The following is a 23640-nucleotide window of genomic DNA, read 5'->3' on the forward strand; positions in this document are numbered from 1 at the left end:
TATATAACCATTAGCACTGCTATTAATAGCACACACAATTTAAGAATCTAGCACATCAACATCTATCTGCATATCAGGGAGAGAGATCTAGAAAACTGGACATAAATGAACATGCTGAGAGAATCACTTTATTATTCCCCTACTTGTTTGTGCAAGTAAAAATGTATGAGCAGTGCTTTTTTTTAATTTTCAAATTTATTATTGAGGAGGTTACCTTTTCAGTTCCTTCCTCTTTGAGACTAATAATGTCCAGGTCAAAATCCTTCCTCAAGCCATCGGTTTTATTGAAGGTGATATGCCCAGTCAAGCCATCCCACTGAGCCTATGAACAAAAGGAACGTGGCATTACTGTTTAACACTTATCATAAGCCTAACACCATTAAAACTGTAATACCTCAAATCCATCACAGTATCCAATTATTTGGTTTCATCATGGTGTTATAAACCATTGTGTTGGTTCAGTAACTTGATACCAGAACACTTCACTGTTTTATTAGCACTCATTTATTTCGTCAGTTCTAACATTTTAACATCAGTCAAATCTGTAATAGTGGCACTTTAAAAGGGGAGTTTGGAAAGAATGACTGTAAAATTGTCTGCGCATGGAGTAAACAAAATCTGGGAAGTCATAATATTCAGCTTTCTAAGGTCAATCCAAATACTTTTCAAGGTACTTCTCAAGGGAAGTAACTCTCTTTTTTTCTATGTGAAAATGATATAATCCAGTGATGTATTATCAAATTTTTAGTGTGTTTGTGATTTAGTCTTTCCAATGTCATTTGGGTATTATATTACTTTCCTGTGGCTGATGTAGCAAATTATTACAAGCTGGTGGCTTAAAACAACAGAAAGTTATTCTCTCACAATTCTGGAGACCAGAGCAGAAGTCCAAAATCATTATCACTGAGTGGAACCAAAGTGCCAGTGGGGCCATGCTCCCTCTGGGTGCCCAAGGGAGACTCGGTTCCTTGTGTCTTCCTGCTTCTGGTAGCTGCCAGCGATCCTTGTCTTGTGGTTGCATCACTCCAGTCTCTGCCTCTGTGGTCACTCTGCCTTCTCCTCTGCTTCTTCTGTGTAATCTCCTCTACTTCTCTCTTATAAAGACAGTTGTGATTGCATTTAGGGCCCATGCAAATAATCCAGGATAATCTCCCCATCTCAAAAATCCTTCATTTGGAGTGACATCACCAAGACGGTGACACAGAATTTTCCTGGCTTCCCTCCTCTTCACAAGGAGAAAATTAACTACTATTCAAGGACAAGACACTACTGAGAGAATCCTAGAACGTGGGGGTGAGTCTGAAGCACCACCACCCGCCCCCGCCCCCCACAACACAGAGACCAAGAGAAACTGCATTAGAAGGTAAGAGAAGTGGCTACACGTTGACTGCATTGCCCTTTTCCCAGACCAGCACAGCAACACACAAAGAGGTCTCTCCTGAGCCTCTGGTTCCTCCAGGGGGAAAAGAGAATCCAGAGGAAAACCAGCTCTCCCAGCGTGTGGGTAACATTGCAGGAGCCCCTACTCTGATCTCGCCCCTCAGGGATTGCTTGGGGATGTGTGGGGCTGGACCACTGGAAATCTGACAGTGATGGAGATGCAGGGAGGTGTTCGCAGTGACCACCACACAGATCTTGGCAGACCAGGTTCATTCCTGCAGTTCCCAAGTAGTAATCCTAACCAGAGGCTTTACTTATCTGAAAAATCTAGTTGGAGGTACATTCTGACCAGAGATCTAGGTAGGCTATAGATCTACTTGATTCAGATCCTCAAATGAGGAGTTTTGCCAGCGTTGGAGCCTGGTTTGCCCACATCCAGGCAAGGAGCTGAATCACAGCCCCACCTGCTGTGAAGATTGTCTTGTGACCCCATCTGACCAGAAGGGCTGGAGACAATTCTAGGAAGCTATGTGGTCCAGTGGCACACGAACCAAGAGGTGAGCAGAGCCAAGAGTTTGCAGAGCAAAGCCAGTGGCCCTGCTCAGTTAGGGAACTTGTAAGGTAGGTCAGTTTCAGTAAAGACAACAAACGGCTTTACTGGATTTAGAGTTGCTTGTCCTGCTGTGCCTGGACAAGGAATCTAATTCATAGCTCTACTCATTGCTGAATACAGCCTTCATCTTTTCTGGACAGGGAACAGAACTGGAGCACACAGAAATAGCCCATCCATCAGTCTTATGTACAGTGGTACTGGAACAGAAAGCAGAGCTTATAGCTTTCCCAGTCTGCATAGCAAAACTGTGGCCTCACCTGACCAAGGAATCAGTGCATACTATTTGAATCCCCAGATAATGAGGGCGAACCCAGGCCCTGGGTCTCATCGTGCTGTCCTGCCAGGACAAGGAAGCTAATTTGTAGCCCCATCTACTACCGTATGTAGTACCTAGTCCCAACCTTCTAGTAAGCCTTACCAGAGAATCCAGGCAACCATGGAGCCCATCCTATAGCCTTACTTGGGTAGGAAACCAAGCCAGCAGTCCCATCCAACTGTTCCCAGGCAGTGCCACAATCCTCATCCTTGTCCTTAGAGTTTGAATTGTTGCTTTGCCTCAGAATAGACCATAATAGCAGGCCCCACCTGCCCAAGGACATTACCAGCAGACACACCCAGAAATTTAAACTAAGCTGACTGGTCAAAAACTGTCTTTGCCAAAGCAAACTTGTAAAGTCTGGAAGAAGAACCCAAATGCCCAAATGTGCAGATGCCAATGTAAGGAATCAAGGACCACAAAAAATCAGGTCAATATGACACCACCAAAGGAAACAAATAACTAAAAAATGGGGATCTGTGAACTGTCAAACAAAGAATTCAGAATAATCCTCTTAAGCAAGTTTAGTAAACTACAAGAAAACACGAACAAACACTAAATGAAATTAGGAAAACAATGCATGAACAAAATGAGAAATATGATAAAGAAATAGCAACTATCAAAAAAAAAAAAAAAAAGAACAGACCCAAACAAAACAAAAAACCAAACAGAAATCCTAGAGTTGAAAAATGCGATAACTGAACTGAAGAATTCAGTAGTTTCATAAGTAGACTTGACCATGCAGAAGAAGGAAGGTCTGCAAGATAAGACAGTCAAAATTACCCAGTCAGAGGAGCAAAAAGCATTTTTTTAAAAGTGAAGAAATCCTTTGGGAATTATGGGACACAGTGAAAAGAAACAATATTTGCATTACGGGAATCCAGGAAGGTAAGGAGAAAGAGAAAGGGACCGAAACTATATTTAAAGCAATAATGGCTGAAAACTTCCTGAACCTCGGGAGAAAAATGGACATCCAGATCCATGAGGCCCAAAAGATCCCAAATAGGTTGAATCCAAATAGGACTCATTATAATTAAATTCTCAAAAGTCAGAAAAAATGGATTTTTTTTTAATGAGAGAGAATGTTTTATTTTATAGATACATAACCATGGAATATATATAGTTTTTTAATATTATATGTCTGTATATATATTATAGTATATATATAAAATATGGTTATACACACACATACATTCACGACAATACTTTTAGTGGTTCTGATAACATAAAGCATAACGATTTAAAATAATATTTGAATAATTACAAAAGTTTTCATACCAAACACAGTGCAGATGACTTATGGAAACACTTTCTAAGAACACTCATTTTTACTGATTCAATCTTTTCAAATATGATCTCAACCAAATCACTATAAATGTACTCTAATTTGATCAATAAGGCTGTCAATTCAAAAAAATAACAATATTTATTTTCTTCCTCCTGGAAATAGGATTCTTTTCAGAATGGTTTATTATTTGTTGGTAACTTTCATTATCTTATGTTCAAGTTATACTTAAGAATTAAATAACTATATTGAATTTGTATTTTTCGTTGAAGTGTAGTTGATTTATAATATTATACTAGTTTCTGGTGCACAAAAATGATTCAGTATTTTTACAGATTATACTCCATTTAAAGTAATATCAAAACAATGGCAATATTTCCCTGTGCTGTACAATATATCCTTGCTGCTTATCTATTTTATACATAGTAGTTTATATCTCTTAATCCCATTCCCCTGTCATACTCCTTCTCCATTCCCTTTCCCCACTGGTAACCACTAGTTTGTTCTTTATATCTGTGAGTCTCTTTCTGTTTGGTTATATACATTATTTGTTTTATTTTTTAGATTCCACGTATAAGTGATAATGTAGAGTATTTGTCTTTCTCTGCCTGACTTATTTCACTAAGCATAACACCCTCTAGGTCCATTCATGCTGTTGCAAATGGAAGGATTTCATTCTTTCTTATGTCTGAGTAATATTCTTTATCCATCCATCTGTTGATGGATAGTTACGTTGTTTCTATATCTTGGCTACTGTAAATAATGCTGCTTTGAATATTGACATGCATGTATCTTTTCAAATTAGTGTTTATCTTTTCAAAGAATTTTAAGAACAACAAGAGAAAGAGAGAAGTTACACACAAGGGAAACCCTGTAAGACTATTGGTGGATTACTCAGGAGAAACTTTTCAGGCCAAGAGAAAATGACATAAAATATTCAAAATATTAAAAGAAAATAACTGTCAGGCTTCCCTGGTGGCGCAGTGGTTGGGAGTCTGCCTGCCGATGCAGGGGACACGGGTTCATACCCCAGTCCAGGAGGATCCCACATGCCGCAGAGCGGCTGGGCCCGTGAGCCATGGCCACTGAGCCTGCATGTCCGGAGTCTGTGTTCTGCAATGGGAGAGGCCACAGCAGTGAGAGGGCTGTGTACCGCAAAAAAAAACCCAAAACAAAAAAAGAAAATAACTGTCAACCAAGAATTCTATTCCTGGTGAAGCTGTCCTTCAGAAACAAGGGAGGAATAAAGACTTTTCCTGAGCAAACAAAATCTGAGGAATTTCATTACCACTAGAACTGCCTTACAAGAAATGCTAAAGGGAGTTCTCTGAGTCGAGAAAAAAGAATGCTAAATATAGAAACATAAAAAGATGGATGTTAGCTGAATCTACTGTGGTAATCAGTTCATAAGATCTGTAAATCAAACCATCATGCTCTTCTCCTTAAGCTTATACAATGATGTATGACAATTATTTCTCAAAAAATGAGGGCAAAAAGATATATGAGAGAGGTGATCTCTCTCAGCCATGTGAGAGCAAGAAGGCAGCCATCTGCAAACCAGAAAGAGAGGCCTTACCAAGAACCCAACATTTCTGGCACCCTGATCTTAGACTTCCAGCATCCAAAACTGTGAGAAATAAATGTTTGCTGTTTAAAGAAAATGTCTATCGACAGATGAATGGATAGAAAGATGTGGTACATATATACAATGGAATATTACTCAGCCATAAAAAGGAACAAAATTGGGTCATTTTTAGAGATGTGGATGGGCCTAGAGACTGTCACACAGAGTGAAGTAAGAAAGAGAAAACCAAATATCGTATATTAATGCATATATGTGGAATCTAGAAAAATGGTACAGATGAATCTATTTGCAGGGCAGGAATACAGACACAGACATAAAGAATGGATGTGTGGACAGAGAGAGGGGGTGGGATGAGTTGGGAGATTGGGACTGATGTATGTGCACTGCCATGTGTAAAACAGATAGCTAGTGCGAACCTGCTGTGTAGCACAGGGAGCTCACCTGGTGCTCTGTGGTGACCTAGATGGGTGGGATTTGGGGAGGTGGGTGGGTGGGAAGGAGGTCCAAGAGGGAAGGGATATACGTATACATATAGCTGATTCAGTTTGTTGTACAGTAGAAACTAATACAACATTGTAAAGCAAATATACCCCAATTAAAAAAAGAAAAATCCTTCGTTTAATCACATATGCAATCTTTTTGCTGTTGTTGTTATATAAGGTAACAATTGAAAATTCCAGTGATTGGGACATGTATATCTTTGCAGGGGGACCACTGTTCAGCCTACCACATGTATCAACATCATTTGAGGAACTAAGAATCACAGTAGTCTGCCCTTCACAGAACTGATGTTGGAGATCTTTGGTAGTTTCATTAAATAAAAAATAGTGGCCCCAGAGGGTCTTGAGCTTCAATCATTAGGTGATTCTTGGTAAGCTTGCCTATTTGAGTTGACTTACAAATGAGGATAAAAGAGAACTCAGTCCTTTGTATTCACTTAGCTATTTTCTCTCTCCTGACTTTACCAAATTCATCAGATATGTGTAAGATGTGAAAAAGATCCTGAGAGCTACACTATATCCACAGTGTTCACACCATGTGTGTATGTTGAATATATTTACCCATTTGGCCAAGAGGCAGAAGCAATGCAGTGGAAAGAGTATGAGGTTATTACAGAGCTGCTTTTAAATCTCTGAAGTATGACTTCAGGAAGGTTATTTAACCTGAATCTGGTTTATCTCAGATTTCAGTGTTTATCCATGCAGGGTTTTTGAGAGATTTAAATGGCACTTGACACAATTCTTAACACATTGAATACATTTAAAAGTTTAACAGTGATTATTTTTATAACTATCTCTTATTTTCCTTCCCCACATTCATAACTCTAGAATTTGGCTTTTATTACCTCCAATGTCAGTACTCATATGTGTAGCTTTTTCTGGTTTCTTCTGTATTTCATTTTACAAAGCAATATCGGATTCATTGTCCTGAAATGTAATTTCATATTCATTCAATTTCCCTCAACACATAAAGTACATACTGAATTTATGTCACCTATAAATGAGTCTAAAGCTTGACTTTACATTTGCAGTTGTGATGGTTAATTTTATGTGTCAACTTGACTGGGTCATGGGATGCTCAGTTTTCTGGTTAAGCATTATCTCCAGGTGTGTCTGTGAGGGTGTTTCCATTTGAATCAATAAAGCAATTGCCTTCTCCAATGTGAGTGGGCATTACCTAATGCAATGAGGGCCTGAATAAAAAAAGGAACAAAGAGGCAGAGGAAGGGAAACTTTGCTTTCTCTGCCTGACTGCTAAGAGTGGGACTTATCCCATTGGTGCTCTTGGATCTCATCTTCCTGGTGCCAGGAAGTATCTGGGAATACAACACGTAGTAGTTTATAGTTTAGTAGGAATAAGCACATTAATGTATTTCAATGAAGCACCCAAGTGTGAGGATAAAAATTCGCACATAGTAACTAAAGAAAGAAGTATGGATCGTACTTATCCTAACTGCAAGGAAAAAAAGAGAGCCAGTGACATGTTCCTGGAGGAAAGAATGCCTGAACTCTCAAAGGATGAGAAGTTAGTTGACCAAGTAAAGACTCATAGACTGAGTAAAAGCATGAAACACAAAATAAATTATGTTTGCCATGGATCCATCATGTGAGGTAAGGAATGATGAGAAATGAGCCTGGGAAGGAGAATAGGTTTCTGTTCATAATGGTGTTGTGAATCATACTAATGTGCTTGGACTTTGCTCTATAGACATTTGGGGATTATTGGAGTGTTTCAAGCCTAGGAGTGTCATGGGCAGGTGTGCATTACAGGAAGATAATTTTGTCAGAATTGAGGAGGATGACTCAGAGAAAGTCAAGATTGTAAGCAGAAGGTTGGTTAGCAGGTAGTTCTCATAGAACAAAATTTATGGAAATGTATTCTCATGTCTATGTATGAACATAGGGACAGCATAGTTCCTTCATCTTCCTGTCCCAACAACTTGTACACCATTAAGTATTAATAGAATGAGTTCCACAGCAGGATGGACAGAGTTTCTTGATGAAAGCATTGCTATTAAAGTTCCCACATAAAGAATATGTTATGGAACCAATTTGTCAGGAAGCAACACAATTAGCACAAAACTAACTATTTTCTAACTACCATTCAGATGGAATGGATATCATGACAGAAGTACACTTTATCACTTGATAATACTGGAAGTTAAATCGAATTAATGTCAGGAAATGACATTACAAGTCTCATCTAAGCAGCTTATATGGTCAAACTAGATGTGAGTTAAAGTGTTGTGACACATGTAGAGAAAGGCTTTTTATAGATCCTAGAACTTTGCCTTCAGAGTTTATTGTCAATGGAAGCCATAATGTTAAACGTTAGCATCACCTTTAAAAAAGAGATGGCATTTTTTTTTTTTTTTTTTTGTGGTACGCGGGCCTCTCACTGTTGGGGCCTCTCCCTTTGCGGAGCACAGGCTCTGGACGCGCAGGCTCAGCGGCCATAGCTCACAGGCCCAGCCGCTCCGTGGCATATGGGATCTTCCCAGATCGGGTCACGAACCCGTGTCCCCTGCATCGGCAGGCGGACTCTCAACCACTGCGCCACCAGGGAAACCCGAGATGGCATATTTTTATGGTCAATAGTAACATCTGTTTTTACACTTTCTGAGATACAGGTAATTGCATTCTCTGCATTGGGACAAAAAAAAAAAATCAAATCAATATCAAAGGCAAGTAGGGAGCATCCTCGTGTATATTTAGGTACATCTCCTAATATTGTAATTTCCTTTTCCTCCTCATTATACCCCAGTCATACTTTTTGTATGCAGGTCACTCCTCTTTATTTTGCAAGTCAAAGTCTGGCTTCATAGGTTGATGGGTTAACTGAGAGTTGCTAAATAAGCTACTGCATTCAGGTTATAGCATTTGCCTGAGAGTGGAGAACAATTTGTCTATGACTTTGGTTCAGTGGAAACCTCTACTGGGTTAAGGGTTTGGACTAAGCCAGTTTTCAAATCCCTTCTTCATGCTTCTAAAAATGTGCAGTTCTAACCCTCTTCCTGATATGTTTGGAAAGAAGTAGTTATCTCCATTAAGTTCTATAGGATTTTCAGAAAGCTTTTTCCTAAAGGCAACTTTTCCTTCGTGGGGGTCATGCTGTGAGTCAATTTGATACATTGTCCAGAGTTTATGGAGCTCTCTGAAAATGTACAGAAATTGGTAGCATTTATCTCTTGATGTAGCATATAGCTCATAGCAAGGTCTTAAAACCCAGGTCAGAAATCCAATTTTATTTCCACTAGGTGCGTCTACTGTGTCCCTTTGTTTGGATCCTGTTGTGCTGGTTTTATTCTTGGATTTAGTGTTCCAATCACTGGTGCAGAGTAACTCCCACTTCCCGTTTCTCTTCCTTGCTCATCCAAGTGGTAAAAAGTCCCCTTTTCATGCTCTAACAATGCTTCTTTTCCTGCCTCAATATCTACAAAGACACCCTGCCTGGTCCTTTACTGAACTGAAATATCTTTTGACCTTCGAAATCAGGTTTCCCTAACTGACACAATTACCTCTGTCTTTCTTTCTCCCAATCCTAGATGAACATTTTGTATATGTTCTTTCTTCAAAAACTAATTGTTGATAAGCTTTTATGAAATCACCAATGCATTATTGATCAGGGTGAATAGACAATGACTAATTCCTGGATATGATGAATAAGGTCCATAAGGAATCCATTTTCTGGGCCAAGGCTGAAGCATACACAATTTAGATAATGATATATAATTATATTAGTCATAATTACAATTTGCTTGCCTTATGTAGAAGCATTTGCACAGAGGACAATTATAGTATACTTAACTGAAAACAATACTTAAACTATTATCCCTATTTTAGGAAATAGCTTTAATTTCTACTCTGTATTAGACCTTTTGACAACAACTGCTTAATAGCAAGTAAGTCAAATGGTGTGACTTTCTTCTCTCTTATCAGACACATAATTTGATGGCCAAGAGACAAAAATTAAGAGATAAAAGAAGAAAAATAAAAGTTTTCATTAATGTTTCATTTGTATGCTCTTTCCCAAGATGATATTTATGGTCCAAATAAAATATATATATTTTAGAATTGAGGAAGTAAGTGGCTAGCATTTAACTCTAGTAATAGGTATATTTTTAAAATTTTTGAATTTAATTTTATTTCTTTGTTATACAGCAGGTTTTATTAGTTATCTATTTTATACATATTAGTGTATACATGTCAATCCCAATCTCCCAATTCATCCCACCCCCACTCCCTCACTTTCCCCCCTTGGTGTCCATACATTTGTTCTCTACATCTGTGTCTCTATTTCTGCCCTGCAAACCAGCTCAGCTGTACCATTTTAGGAGCCTACTTTTCATTTTCATTTTTTAAACATCTTTATTGGAGTATAATTGCCTTACAATGGTGTGCTAGTTTTTGCTTTATAAAAAAATGAGGGCTTCCCTGGTGGCGCAGTGGTTGAGAGTCCGCCTGCTGATGCGGGAGGCGTGGGTTCGTGCCCCGGTCTGGGAGGATCCCACATGCCGCGGAGCGGCTGGGCCCGTGAGCCGTGGCCGCTGAGCCTGCGCGTCCGGAGTCTGTGCTCCGCAACGGGAGAGGCCACAACAGTGAGGAGCCCGCGTACCAAAAAAAAAATGAATCAGTTATACATATGTTCCCATATCTCTTCTCTCTTGCATCTCCCTCCCTCCCACCCTCTCTATCCCACACCTCCAGGTGGTCACAAAGCACCAAGCTGATCTCCCTGTGCTATGCGGCTGCTTCCCACCAGCTATCTATTTTAAGTTTCGTAGTGCATATATGTCCATGTCACTCTCTCACTTTATCACAGCTTACCTTCCCCCACCCCTTATCCTCAAGTCCATTCTCTAAGTAGGTCTGTGTCTTTATTCCCGTCTTGCATCTAGGTACTTCATGACCTTTTTTTTTTTTCTTAGATTCCATATATATGTGTTAGCATATGGTATTTGTTTTTCTCTTTCTGACTTACTTCACTCTGCATGACAGACTCTAGGTCCATGCACCTCACTACAAATAAATCAATTTCCTTTCTTTTTATGGCTGAGTAATATTCCATTGTATATATGGGCCATATCTTGTTTATCCATTCACCTGTTGATGGACGATTAGGTTGCTTCCATGTCCTGGCTATTGTAAATAAAGCTGCAATGAACGTTTTGGTACATGACTCTTTTTGAATTATGGTTTTCTCAGGGTATATGCCCAGTAGTGGGATTGCTGGGTCGTACGGTAGTGCTACTTTTAGCTTTTTAAGGAACCTCCATACACGTCTCCATAGTGGCTGTATCAATTTACATTTCCACCAAGAGGGCCAGAGGGTTCCTTTTTCTCCAAACCCTCTCAAGCATTTATTTGCAGATTTTCTGATGATGGCCATTCTGGCCGGTGTGAGATGATATCTCATTGTAGTTTTGATTTGCATTTCTCTAATGATTATTGATGTTGAGCATTCTTTCATGTGTCTGTTGGCAATCTGTATATCTTCTTTGGAGAAATGTCTATTTAGGTCTTCTGCCCATTTTGGATTGGGTTGTTTGTCTTTTTGTTATTGAGCTACATGAGCTGCTTGTAAATTTTGGAGATTATTTCTGTTTCACTTGCTTCATTTGCAAATATTTTCTCCCATTCTGAGGGTTGTCTTTTCATCTTGTTTATGGTTTCCTTTGCTGTGCAAAAGCTTTTAAGTTTCATTAGGTCCCATTTGTTTATTTTTGCTTTAATTTTCATTTCTCTAGGAGCAGGGTCAGAAAGGATCTTGCTGTGATTTATGTCATAGAGTGTTCTGCCTATGTTTTCCTCTAAGAGTTTTCTAGTGTCTGGCCTTACATTTAGGTCTTTAATCCATTTTGAGTTTATTTTTGTGTATGGTGTTAGGGAGTGTTCTAATTTCACACTTTTACATGTAGCTGTCCAGTTTTCCCAGCACCGCTCATTGAAGAGGCTGTCTTTTCTCCATTGTATATTCTTGCGTCCTTTACCAAACATGAGGTGACCATATGTGCGTGGGTTTATCTCTGGGCTTTCTATCCTGTTCCATTGATCTATATTTCTGTTTTTGTGCCAATACCATACTTTCTTGACTACTGTAGATTTGTAGTATAGTCTGAAGTCAGGGAGGCTGATTCTTCCAGCTCCGTTTTTATTCTAAAGATTGCTTTGGCTATTCGGAGTCTTTTGTGTTTCCATACAAATTGTGAAATTTTTTGTTCTAGTTCTGTGAAAAATGCCAGTAGTAGTTTGACAGGGATTGAAATGAATCTGTAAACTGCTTTGGGTAGTAGAGTCATTTTCACAATGCTGATTCTTCCAAACCAAGAACATGGTATGTCTCTCCATCTATTTGTATCATCTTTAATTTCTTTAATCAGTGTTTTATAATTTTCTGCACAGGTCTTTTGTCTCCTTAGGTAGGTTTATTCCTATTTTATTCTTTTTGTTGTAATGGTAAATGGCAGTGTTTTCTTAATTTCACTTTCAGATATTTCATCATTAGTGTATCGGAATGCTAGAGATTTCTGTGCATTAATTTTGTATCCTGCTACCTTACCAAATTAATTGATTAGCTCTAGTAGTTTTCTGGTAACATCGTTAGGATTCTCTATGTATAGCATCATGTCATCTGCAAACAGTGACAGTTTTACTTCTTTTCCGATTTGAATTCCCTTTATGTTTTTTCTTCTCTGACTGCTGTGGCTAAAACTTCCAAAACTATGTTGAATAATAGTGGTGAGAGCGGACAACCTTGTCTTGTTCCTGATGTTAGTGGCAATGGTTTCAGTTTTTCACCATTGAGGATGATGTTGGCTGTGGATTTGTCATATATGGCCTTTATTATGTTGAGGAAAGTTCCCTCTATGCCTACTTTCTGCAGGGTTTTTATCATAAATGGGTGTTGAATTTTGTCGAAAGCTTTTTCTGCATCTATTGAGATGATCATATGATTTTTCTCCTTCAATTTGTTAACATGGTGTATCACATTGATTGATTTGCATATATTGAAGAATCCTTGCATTCCTGGGATAAATCCCTCTTGATCATGGTGTATGATCCTTTTAATGTGCTGCTGGATTCTGTTTGCTAGTATTTTGTTGAGGATTTTTACATCTATGTTCACCAGTGATATTGGCCTGTAGTTTTCTTTCTTTGTGACATCCTTGTCTGGTTTTGGTATCAGGGTGATGGTGGCCTTGTAGAATGAGTTTGGGAGTGTTCCTCCCTCTGTTATATTTTGGAAGAGTTTGAGAAGGATAGGTGTTAGCTCTTCTCTAAATGTTTGATAGAATTCACCTGTGAAGCCATCTGGTCCTGGGCTTTTGTTTGTTGGAAGATTTTTAATCGCAATTTCAATTTCAGTGCTTGTTTTTGGTCTGTTCATATTTTCTATTTCTTCCTGCTTCAGTCTCTGAAGGTTGTGCTTTTCTAAGAATTTGTTCATTTCTTCGAGGTTGTCCATTTTATTGGCATAAAGTTGCTTGTAGTAATCTCTCATGATCCTTTGTATTTCTGCAGTGTCAGTTGTTACTTCTCCTTTCTCATTTCTAATTCTATTGATTTGAGTCTTCTTCCTTTTTTCTTGATGAGTCTGGCTAATGGTTTATCACTTGTTTATCTTCTCAAAGAACCAGCTTTTAGTTTTATTGATTTTTGCTACAGTTTCCTTCATTTCTTTTTCATTTATTTCTGATCTGATCTGTATGTTTTCTTTCCTTCTGCTAACTTTGGGGGTTTTTTGTTGTTGTTCTTCTTCTTTCTCTAATTGTTTTAGGTGTAAGGTTAGGTTGTTTATTTGAGATGTTTCTTGTTTCCTAAGGTAGGATTGTATTGCCATAAACTTCCCTGTTACAACTGCTTCTGCTGCATCCCATAGGTTTTGTTTTCATGTTTTCATTGTCATTTGTTTCTAGGAATATTTTGATTTCTGCTTTGATTTATTAAGTTATCTCTTGGTTATTAAGTAGTATATCCTTTAGCCTCTATGTGTTTGTATTTTTTACAGACTCTTTTTCTGTAATTGATATCTAGTCTCATAGCGTTTTGGTCGGAAAGATACTTGATATGATTTCAAATTTCTTAAATTCACCAAGGTTTGTTTTGTGACCCAAGATATGATCTATCCTGGAGAATGTTCCATGAGCACTTGAGAACAATTTGTATTCTGTTGTTTTTGGATGGAATGTCCTATAAATATCAATTAAGTCCATTTTGTTTAGTGTATCATTTAAAGCTTGTGTTTCCTTATTTAATTTCATTTTGGATGATCTGTCCATTGGTGAAAGTGGGGGGTTAAAGTCCTATACTATGATTGTGTTACTGTCAATTTCCCCTTTTATGGCTCTTAGTATTTGCCCTGTGTATTGAGGTGCTCCTATGTTGGGTGAATAAATATTTACAATTGTTATATCTTCTTCTTGGGTCAATCCCTTGATCATTATGTAGTGTCCTTCTTTGACTCTTGTAATAGTCCTTATTTTAAAGTATATTTTGTCTGAGATAAGAATTTCTACTCCAGCTTTCTTTTGATTGCCATTTGCATGGAATATCTTTTTCCATCCCGTGACTTTCAGTCTGTATGTGTCCCTAGGTCTGAAGTGGGTCTCTTGTAGACAGCATATATATGGGTTTTGTTTTTGTATCCATTCAGCCAGTCTATGTCTTTTGGTTGGAGCATTTAATCCATTTACATTTAAGGTAATTATGGATATGTATGTTCCTATTACCATTTTCTTAATTGTTTTGGGTTAGTTATTAGAGGTCTTTTCCTCCTCTGTGTTTCCTGCCTAGAGAAGTTCCCTTAGCATTTGTGGTGCTGAATTCTCTTAGCTTTTGCTTGTCTGGAAAGGTTTTAATTTCTCCATCAAATTTGAATGAGATCCTGCTGTGTAGAGTAATTTGGTTGTAGGATTTTCTCCTTCATCACTTTAAATATGTCCTGCCACTCCCTTCTGGCTTGCACAATTTCTGCTGAAAGCTCAGCTGTTAACCTTATGGGGATTCCCTTATGTGTTATTTGTTGTTTTTCCTTTGCTGCTTTTAATATTTTTTCATTGTATTTAATTTTTGATAGTTTGATTAATATGTATCTTGGCGTGTTTCTCCTAGGATTTATCCTGCTTGGGACTCTCTGTGCTTACTGGACTTGATTATCTATTTCCTTTCCTATATTAGGGAAGTTTTCAACTTCACTTCAAATATTTTCTCAGTCCCTTTCTTTTTCTCTTCTTTCTCTGGGACCCCTATAATTCAAATATTGGTGCATTTAATGTTGTCCCAGAGGTCTCTGAGGTTGTCCTCAATCTTTTCATTCTTTTTTTCTCTTCTGTTCTGTGGTAGTTATTTCCACTATTTTATCTTCCAGGTCACTTATCCGTTGTTCTACCTCAGTTGTTCTGTTATTGATCCCTTCTAGAGTATTTTTAATGTCATTTATTGTGTTGTTCATCACTGTTTGTTTGCACTTTAGTTCTTCTAGGTCCTTGTTAAACGTTTCTTGTATTTTCTCCATTCTATTTCCAAGAATTTGGATCATCTTTACTATCATTATTCTGAATTCTTTTGGAGGTAAATTGTCTATTTCCTCTTCATTTGTTAGGTCTGGTGGGTTTTGGCCTTGCTCCTTCTTTGGCTGTTTGTTTGTCCGTCTTCTCATTTTGCTTAACTTACTGTGTTTGGGGTCTCCTTTTAGCAGGCTGCTGGTTTGTAGTTCCCATTGTTTTTGGTGTCTGTCCCCAGTGGCTAAGGTTGGTTCAGTGTGTTGTGTAGGCTTCTTGGTGGAGGGGACTAGTGTCTGTGTTCTGGTGGATGAAGCTGCATGTTGTCTTTCTGGTGGGCAGGTACACATCTGGTGGTTTGTTTTGGGGTGTCTGTGGCCTTATTATGATTTTAGGCCACCTCTCTGCTAATGGATGGTGTTTTGTTCCTGTCTTGCTGTTTTTTGGTATAGGGTGTCCAGCACTGTAGCTTGCTGGTGGTTGAGTGAAGCTGGGTCTTGGTGTTGAGATGGAGATCTCTGGGAGACTTTTGCCGTTTGATAATATGTGCAGATGGGAGGTCTCTTGTGGAGCAGTGTCCTGAACTTGGCTTGCCCACTTCAGAGGCCCAACCCTGACACCTGGCTGGAGCACCAAGAGCCTTTCATCCCCACAACTCAGAATAAAAGGGAGAAAAAATAGAAAGAAAGAAAGAAGGAAAGAAAGAAAGAAGATAAAATAAAATAAAATAGTTATTAAAATAAAAAATAATTATTAAGAAAAAATTTTTAAAAAGTTAAAAAAAAGAAAACATAAGGACAGATATAACCCTAGGACAAATGGTAAAAGCAAAACTATACAGACAAAATCACACACAGAAACATACACATATACACTCACAAAAATAAAAAAATGGAAGCAAATATATATATTTTTGCTCCCAAAATCCACTTCCTCAATTTGGGATGATTCATTGTCTATTCAGGTATTCCACAGATGTCGGGTACATCAAATTGATTGTGGAGATTTAATCCTTTGCTCCTGAAGCTGCTGGGAGAGAGTTCCCTTTCTCTTTTGGTTCTAACAGCTCCTGAGGTTTAGCTTTGGATGTGGACCCACCTCTGCATGTAGGTCGCCTGAGGGCGTCTGTTCTTCGCTCAGACAGGACGAGGTTAAAGGAGCAGCTGATTCGGGTGCTCTGGCTCACTCAGGCCGGCCGTGAGGGAGGGGTACGGATGCGGGGCGAGCCTGCGGCATCAGAGGCCAGAGTGACATTGCAACTGCTGAGGCATGCCGTGTGTTCTCCCGGGGAAGTTGTCCCTGGATCACGGGACCCTGGCAGTGGCAGGCTGCACAGGTTCCTAGGAGGGGAGTTGTGGAGAGTGACCTTGCACACAGGCTTCTTGGTGGTGCCAGCAGCAGCCTTAGCATCCTATGCCTGTCTCTGGGGTCCGCGCTGACGGCCATGGCTTGTGCCTATCTCTGGAGCTCCTTTAAGTGGTGCTGTTAATCTCCTCTCCTCATGCACCAGGAAACAGAGAGGCAAGAAAAAGTCTCTTGCCTCTTTTGCAGCTCCAGGCATTTTCCCCGACTCCCTTCTGGCTAGCTGTGGTGCACTTGCCCCTTCAGGCTGTATTCATGCTGCCATCCCTAGTCCTCTCCCTGGGATCCGACCGAAGCCCAAGCCTCAGCTTCCAGCCTCCGCCCGCCCCGGTGGGTGAGCAGACAAGCCTCTCGGGCTGGTGAGTGCTGGTCGGCACCGATCCTCCGTGCGGGAATCTCTCTGCTTTGTCATCCGCACCCCTGTTGCTGCACTCTCCTCCGTGACTCCGAAGCTCTCCCCTCCGCCACCCGCAGTCTCTGCCCACGAAGGGGCTTCCTAGTGTGTGGAAACCTTTCCTCCTTCACAGCTCCCTCCCACTGATGCAGGCCCCATCCCTATGCTTTTGTCTCTGTTTTTTCTTTTTTCTTTTTCCCTACTCAGGTACATGGGGGTTTGTTGCCTTTTGGGAAGGCTGAGCTCTTCTGCCAGCATTCAGTAGGTGTTCTGTAGGAACTGTTCCACATGTAGATTTATTTCTGATGTATTTGTGGAGAGGAAGGTGATCTCTGCATCTTACTCTTCTGCCATCTTGAAGCTCCTCTCCGGAGATTTCTTTTTTGAGAATTGGAAAGGCTGTGCTTTTCTCTGTTTCTGTTTTGTTTTTGTTATTTTTTCCAGTTTCTTTTCTTCTGATTCTATGTTTTGAATCTGATTTTTCCTCAAGTATGTCAAACTGAAAATATATTGCCTAACTTGTAGTTTGAGCTATTTCTCTTTCAAAACTGGCTGCAAGGACCAGTAGATCCACATCTAGTCCTGCACCACTGGGCCATCTCCCCAGTGCCATCTCCAGTGCATAGTCAGGGGAGCCTTTTGTGTCTCAGAACTTCTCAGTTTGAGCCATGACCAAGTCTAGGGACTAGTGGGGATTAAGAACATAGGCAAAGGCCCTATGTGTATGTGAATTTGATTTGCACAAGGTGTTCTCCATTGGTGGCAACAACAATTGGGAATCTGACTTTTTGTTCTGATTATATGGTGACCAGTCAGGTAGATGAAAGTCACCTAATTCTTCATCTCTAGGGTGAGAGATAACCAATAATTTGGTTTCTTAGCCTTTTTATTTTGTTTGAGCAGGATTATTTATCAGAACTACCCTTTAACTTCTGTCCCCATGAGCTTTTATGTTCCATGTTTACTTTCAACCCATGGCTAAGGTTGTTGAACTGAAGCCACAGCCCTCAGTGACTGTGTGCTGTGTCCAGAGATGAGAAAAGGCTCTTCACCTCATTCTGTAAATGTGAAATTTAATCCTAGCTCCAGGAAGTATTAACAATTTAAATTATAAAACCTTACAAAGTAAAGGATCATTTTATTTTTGTTTACATATTTGATTGTTTATATTATTATTCCCAGGATTACCATAATATAGAGAAACTGAAATTTTAGTATACTTGATGTGCTACCCTTAAAAAAATTACAGAAATTTCTAACTCAGAAGCATTTTTATGTAAAAACCTAAGTTCTTATAACAAAAATGCACCTTTGATCATATTTGATTTAAAAAAAATTAAAAATAGGCTAAAAGGCCATTTCATGTTTTTCTGCTAATTTTATCACTGAAAATTATAGTTCAAGTGAAATTTTTTTTTTTCCAGATTGATTTGTTTTCTGATGAAGAAGCTAGTTAAACTGAGCATTCTAAACTTTGTACACAGGTTTACTGATTAGAAAAGCTAGCATTGCTGGGCAGGCTTGTGTGCCCCAATCACTGCTCTGGTCCCTTCCTGGGCAGGCTTGTGTGCTCTGGCAGCCTCAGAAGCAAATGACAGTAGGTGGCCCACACATAGAGGTGGGGCTGAAACCACAGCTGAGCCCAGGGGTCACGTGGCTAAGGAAGAAGAGATGAAATCTCTCCTCACAGCTGCATGAAACATGGATTTACATCTCCAGTGACGGCTTCATAAACTCAGAGCCTGTGGAACTACCAAACAGACAAGTTCTCCCACAGCTGAGACAGGTCTGGCTTTAGCAGCTGTGGTCTTTGTGGGCACGTACACTTTGGGGTTGGGCCAAGCCAGAGTCTGAGCTGCTTCCATAGTTCTCACAGTGGGTCCAGGTGCACAACTAGTGCAGTCCTAGGACCTGACTTCAGTGGATCTGTGCTGGGCTGGTGAAAACAATGAGAGTCACCAGGGCCAATAGCTGGCCTACCCAGGGTTAAGGTGGAACCAAAAGCAGTGCCAACAACAGTGTACTCTTTGAGCCTGCGCAACAGGGGAAAGGTGACACAACAGAGCACAATCACAGGTGAACACCTCCAGAAGAGGAATACACATTGGCTTGTCTGACAGTGAGAGTGCTCCAATCCCACCTACCTCATACCACAGATCAGAAACACAGCTAAAAACAGATCTGGGGACCTCCACTCCAACAACTAGGGAGCAGACCCTGTCCCTGACAGAACAAAGGGGAGGTCTTGCTCAATATCTAGGGTTCTGGTCACCACAATGATAGTCAAACCCCCTATCAAGGGGATAATGGCCAGCATACACTGAGGAAAGAGGTGGCAATCATCCATACTAAAAACAGCAACACACCAAAAAAAATAAAAATTAAAAAATTAAAAAACACCTACTCAGGCTACACAGAAATGTTCCCACATAAAAATAGCTCTCCAAGACAGTCTGAGGGTCTGGCATTGAGAGGAAGAACCCTCCCAGAGCATTTAGCCTTGAAGGCCATCAGGGCTTGAATGCAGGAGCTCCACAGGACTGGGAGAAACAGAAACTCCACTCTTGGAAGGTGTACACAAGGTCTCATGCACACTAGGACCCAGCTCAAAGCACTACCTCCATAAGAACATGAGCTAGACTTACTTAGGGATATTGGAGGTTCTCCTGGGATGGCAAGGGTTGGCTGTAGTTCACTGTAGGGGCAAGGACACTGGTAGTGGAAGTCCCAGCGAATATTAATATGCATGAGCTCTCCCAGAGGTCCACATATTGGCACTAATTCTTGACCCCACCCAACAGCCTGTAGCTCCAGTGTTGAAATGCCTCAGGCCAAACAACCAGCAAGACAGGAACACAGTCCCACCCATGAGCATACAGGTTGCCTACAGTTGTACTAAGCTCATAGACACCCCAAAACACACCCTTTGACATGGCCCTGCCCACTAGAGACAAGACCCAGCTCCACCCACCAGAGGGCAGGCACCAGTCCCTCCCACCAGGAAACCTGCACAAGCCCATGGACCATCCTCAACCACCAGGGGGTAGACACCAGAAGCAAGAGGAAGTACGATCTTGCAGCCTTCAGAAAGAAAACCACAAACACAGTAAATTAGAGAAAATAAGATAACAGAGAAATGTATTGCAGATGAAGAAGCAAGATAAAAACATACAAGAACAACTAAATGAAGAAGAACCAGGCAATCTACCTAAAAAGAATTCACAGTAATGATAGTAAAGATAATTCAAAAATCTCAGAAAAAGAATAGAGACATAGACCAAGAAGATACAAGAAATGTTTAACATAGAGATAGAAGACTTAAAGCACAAACAAACAGAGATGAAGAGCACAATAACTGAAAAAAAAAACACTAGAAGGAATCAATAGCAGAATAACTGAGGCAGAATAACGAGTAAGTGAGCTGGAAGACAGAGTGGTAGAAATCACTGCTGCAGAACAGAATAAAGAAAAAGAATGAAAAGAAATGAGGACAGTATCAGAGACTTCTTGGACAGCATGAAATGCACCAACATTCACATTACACGGGTCCCAGAAGAAGAAGAGAAGAGAAAGGGACTGAGAAAATATTTGAAGAGATTATAATTGAAAACTTTCCTAACATGGGAAAGGAAATAGTCACCCAAGTTCAGGAAGTTCAGAGAGTCCTATACAGAATAAACCGAAGGAGAAACACACTGAGATACATATTAATCAAACTAACAAAAGTAAATACAGAGAAAAAAATATTAAAAGCAACAAGGGAAAAACAACAAGTAACATACAAGGGAATCCCCATAAGGTTATCAGCTGATTTTTCAGCAGAAACTCTGCAGGCCAGAAGGGAGGGGCATGATATATTTAAAGTGATGAAAGGGAAAAATCTACAACCAAGAATACTCTACCCAGCAAGGTTCTCATTCAGATTCAGTGGAGAAATTAATATCTTTACAGGCAAGCAAAAGCTAAGAGAATTCAACACCAAACCATCTTTGAATCAAATGCTAAAGAAACTTCTCTAGGCAGGGGTGGTGGGGGGGTGAAGGGGCCACAACTAGAAACTTGAAAATCACAAATGGGAAAGCTCACCCATGAAGGGAAATACACAGTAAAAGTAGGAAGTCATCCTACTTATGACTTTGTACATATTATCCAAATATGATATCAAAACCAGCAACCATGAGGAGAGTACAAATGCAGGAAATGGGAATTGCATTTGAAATTAAGAGATCAGCAACTTAAAACAACCTTGTATGTATAAAGACAGCTAGAGGGAACTTCAAGATGGTGGAGGAGCAAGACTTGGAGATCACTTTCCACAAATACATCAGAAATACATCTACATGTGGAACAACTCCTACAGAACACCTACTGAATGCTGGCAGAAGACCTCAGACTTCCCAAAAGGCAAGAAACTCCACACATACCTGGGTAGGGCAAAAAGAAAAAGAAAAAAACAGAGACAAAAGAATAAGGATGAGACCTGCACCTCTGGGAGTGAACTGTGAAAGAGGAAGAGTTTCACACTAGGAAGACCCTTCACTGGTGGAGACGGGGTATAGGTGGGTGGGAGGGTGGACAGAGGGGAAGCTTAGGAGCCATGGAGGAGAGTGCAGCAACTGGGGTGCAGAGCAAATCAGAGCAATTCCTGCACAGAGGATCAGTACCGACCAGCACTCACCAGCCTGAGAGGCTTGTCTGCTCACCTGTTAGGGTGGGTGAGGGTTGGGAGCTGAGGTTCGGGCTTCGGAGGTCGGATCCCAGGGAGAGGACTGGGGTGGGCTATGTGAACACAGCCTGGAGGGGGCTAGTTCACCACAGCTAGCCAGGAGAGAGTCCAAGAAAAGTCTAGACCTGCCTAAGAGGCAAAAGACCATTGTTTCTGGGTGTGCAAAGAGAGGGGATTCAGAGCACTGCCTAAACGAGCTCCAGAGACGGGCACAAGTCACGGCTAACAGGGCAGACACCAGAGATGGGCATGAAATGGTAAGGCCGCTGCAGCCACCAAGAAGCCTGTGTGCAAGCACACGTCACTATCCACACTTCCCTTCCTGGAAACATGTGCAGCCCGCCACTGCCAGGGTGCCGTGATACAGGGACAACTTCTCCAGGAGAACACATGGTGCACCTCAGGCTGTTGCAATATCATGCTGGCTTCTGCTGTCACAGGCTCATCCAGCATTCCATACCCCTTCCTTCTCATGGCCTGAGTGAGCCAGAGCCCCCTAATCAGCTCCTACTTTAACCCTGTCCTCTCTGGGAGGAGAAAAGATGCCCGAAGGTGACCTACATACAGAGGCAGGGCCAAATCCAAAGTTGAACCCCAGGTGCTGTGCAAACAAAGAGAAAGGGAAATTTCTCCCAGCAGCATCAGGAGCAGCAGATTAAATCTCCACAATCAACTTGATGTACCCTGCATCTGTGGAATACCTGAATAGACAAAGAATCATCCAAAAATTGAGGCAGTATAGTTTGGGAGCAACTGTACCCTTGGGGTTTGCTTTCTGTATCTAATTGTTTTGTTTTTTATGTTTATCTTATTTTACCAGTTAGAGCTTGTTATCATTGGTAGATTTGTTTATTGATTTGGTTGCTCTCTTCCTCTTTAAAAAAAAAAAAATATATATATATTTTCCCCCCTTTTTGTGAGTGTGTATGTGTATGCTTCTTTGTGTAATTTTGTCTGTATAGCTTTACTTTTACAATTTGTCCGAGGGTTCTGTCTGTCTATTTTTTTTTTTGTATAGTTTTTAAGTGCTTGTTTTTTTTTTTGGTTTGGCTGCTCTCTTCTTTCTTTTTCTAAATTAGTTTTTAATTTTTAACAATATATCTTTAAAATTTTTATTTTAATAACTTTATTTTATTTTATTTTTTCTTTCTTTTTTCTTGTCTCACTTTTCTTCTGAGCCATGTGGCTGACAGTGTCTTGGATCTCTGGCCAGGTGTCAGGCCTGAGCCTCTGAGACGGGAAAGCTGAGATCAGGACATTGGTCCACCAGAGACTCCTGGCTCCATGTAATATCAAATGGTGAAAACTCTCCCAGAGATCACTATCTCAATGCTAAGACCCAGCTCCATCAACGACCAGCAAGTAAAATGCTGGACATCCTATGCCAAACAACTAGCAAAACAGGAAACAACCACACTCATTAGCAGAAAGCATGCATAAATTTGTAATACATTCACAGATACCCCAAAACACCCCAACAGGACACTGTCCTGCCCACCAGAAAACAAGATCCAGCCTCATACAACAGAACACAGGCACCTGCCCCCTCCACCAGGAAGCTTACTCAACACACTGAACTAACCTTATCCAGTGGGGGCAGATATCAAAAACAATGAGAACTAGGAACTTGTAGCCTGTGAATAGGAGACCCTCAAACACAGTAAGTTAAGCAAAATGAGAAGACCTAGAATCACATAGCAGATGAAGGAGCAGATGAAGGTAAAAATCCATCAGACCAAAAAAATGAAGAGGAAATAGGCGGTCTACCTGAAAAAGAATTCAGAGTAATGATAGTAAAAATGACCCCAAATCTTGGAAATAGAATGGAGAAAACAAGAAACGTTTAACAAGGACCTAGAAGAACTAAAGAGCAAATAATGATGAACAACAGAATAAATGAAATTAAAAATTCTCTAGAAGGAATCAATAGCAGAATAACTGAGACAGAAGAATGGATAAGTGACCTGGAAGATAAAATA

At 40.2% G+C, this 23640-nt stretch overlaps 1 protein-coding gene across 8 annotated transcripts in view; it reads right to left on the reverse strand.

The window, feature by feature from the left end:
* The window catches only part of GRIK1 (glutamate ionotropic receptor kainate type subunit 1), a 427625-nt gene that overhangs the window by 55555 nt on the left and 348430 nt on the right, over positions 1 to 23640 (reverse strand). For all 8 annotated transcript variants that reach the window (XM_032630340.1, XM_032630338.1, XM_032630343.1 and 5 more), the window contains one exon: positions 215 to 322. In XM_032630340.1, the coding sequence (XP_032486231.1) occupies positions 215 to 322 (108 nt within the window). The remainder of the gene's footprint in view (positions 1 to 214; positions 323 to 23640) is intronic.

This window comes from Phocoena sinus, chromosome 4, assembly GCF_008692025.1.
Source record: "Phocoena sinus isolate mPhoSin1 chromosome 4, mPhoSin1.pri, whole genome shotgun sequence".
Lineage (NCBI taxonomy): Eukaryota > Metazoa > Chordata > Mammalia > Artiodactyla > Phocoenidae > Phocoena > Phocoena sinus.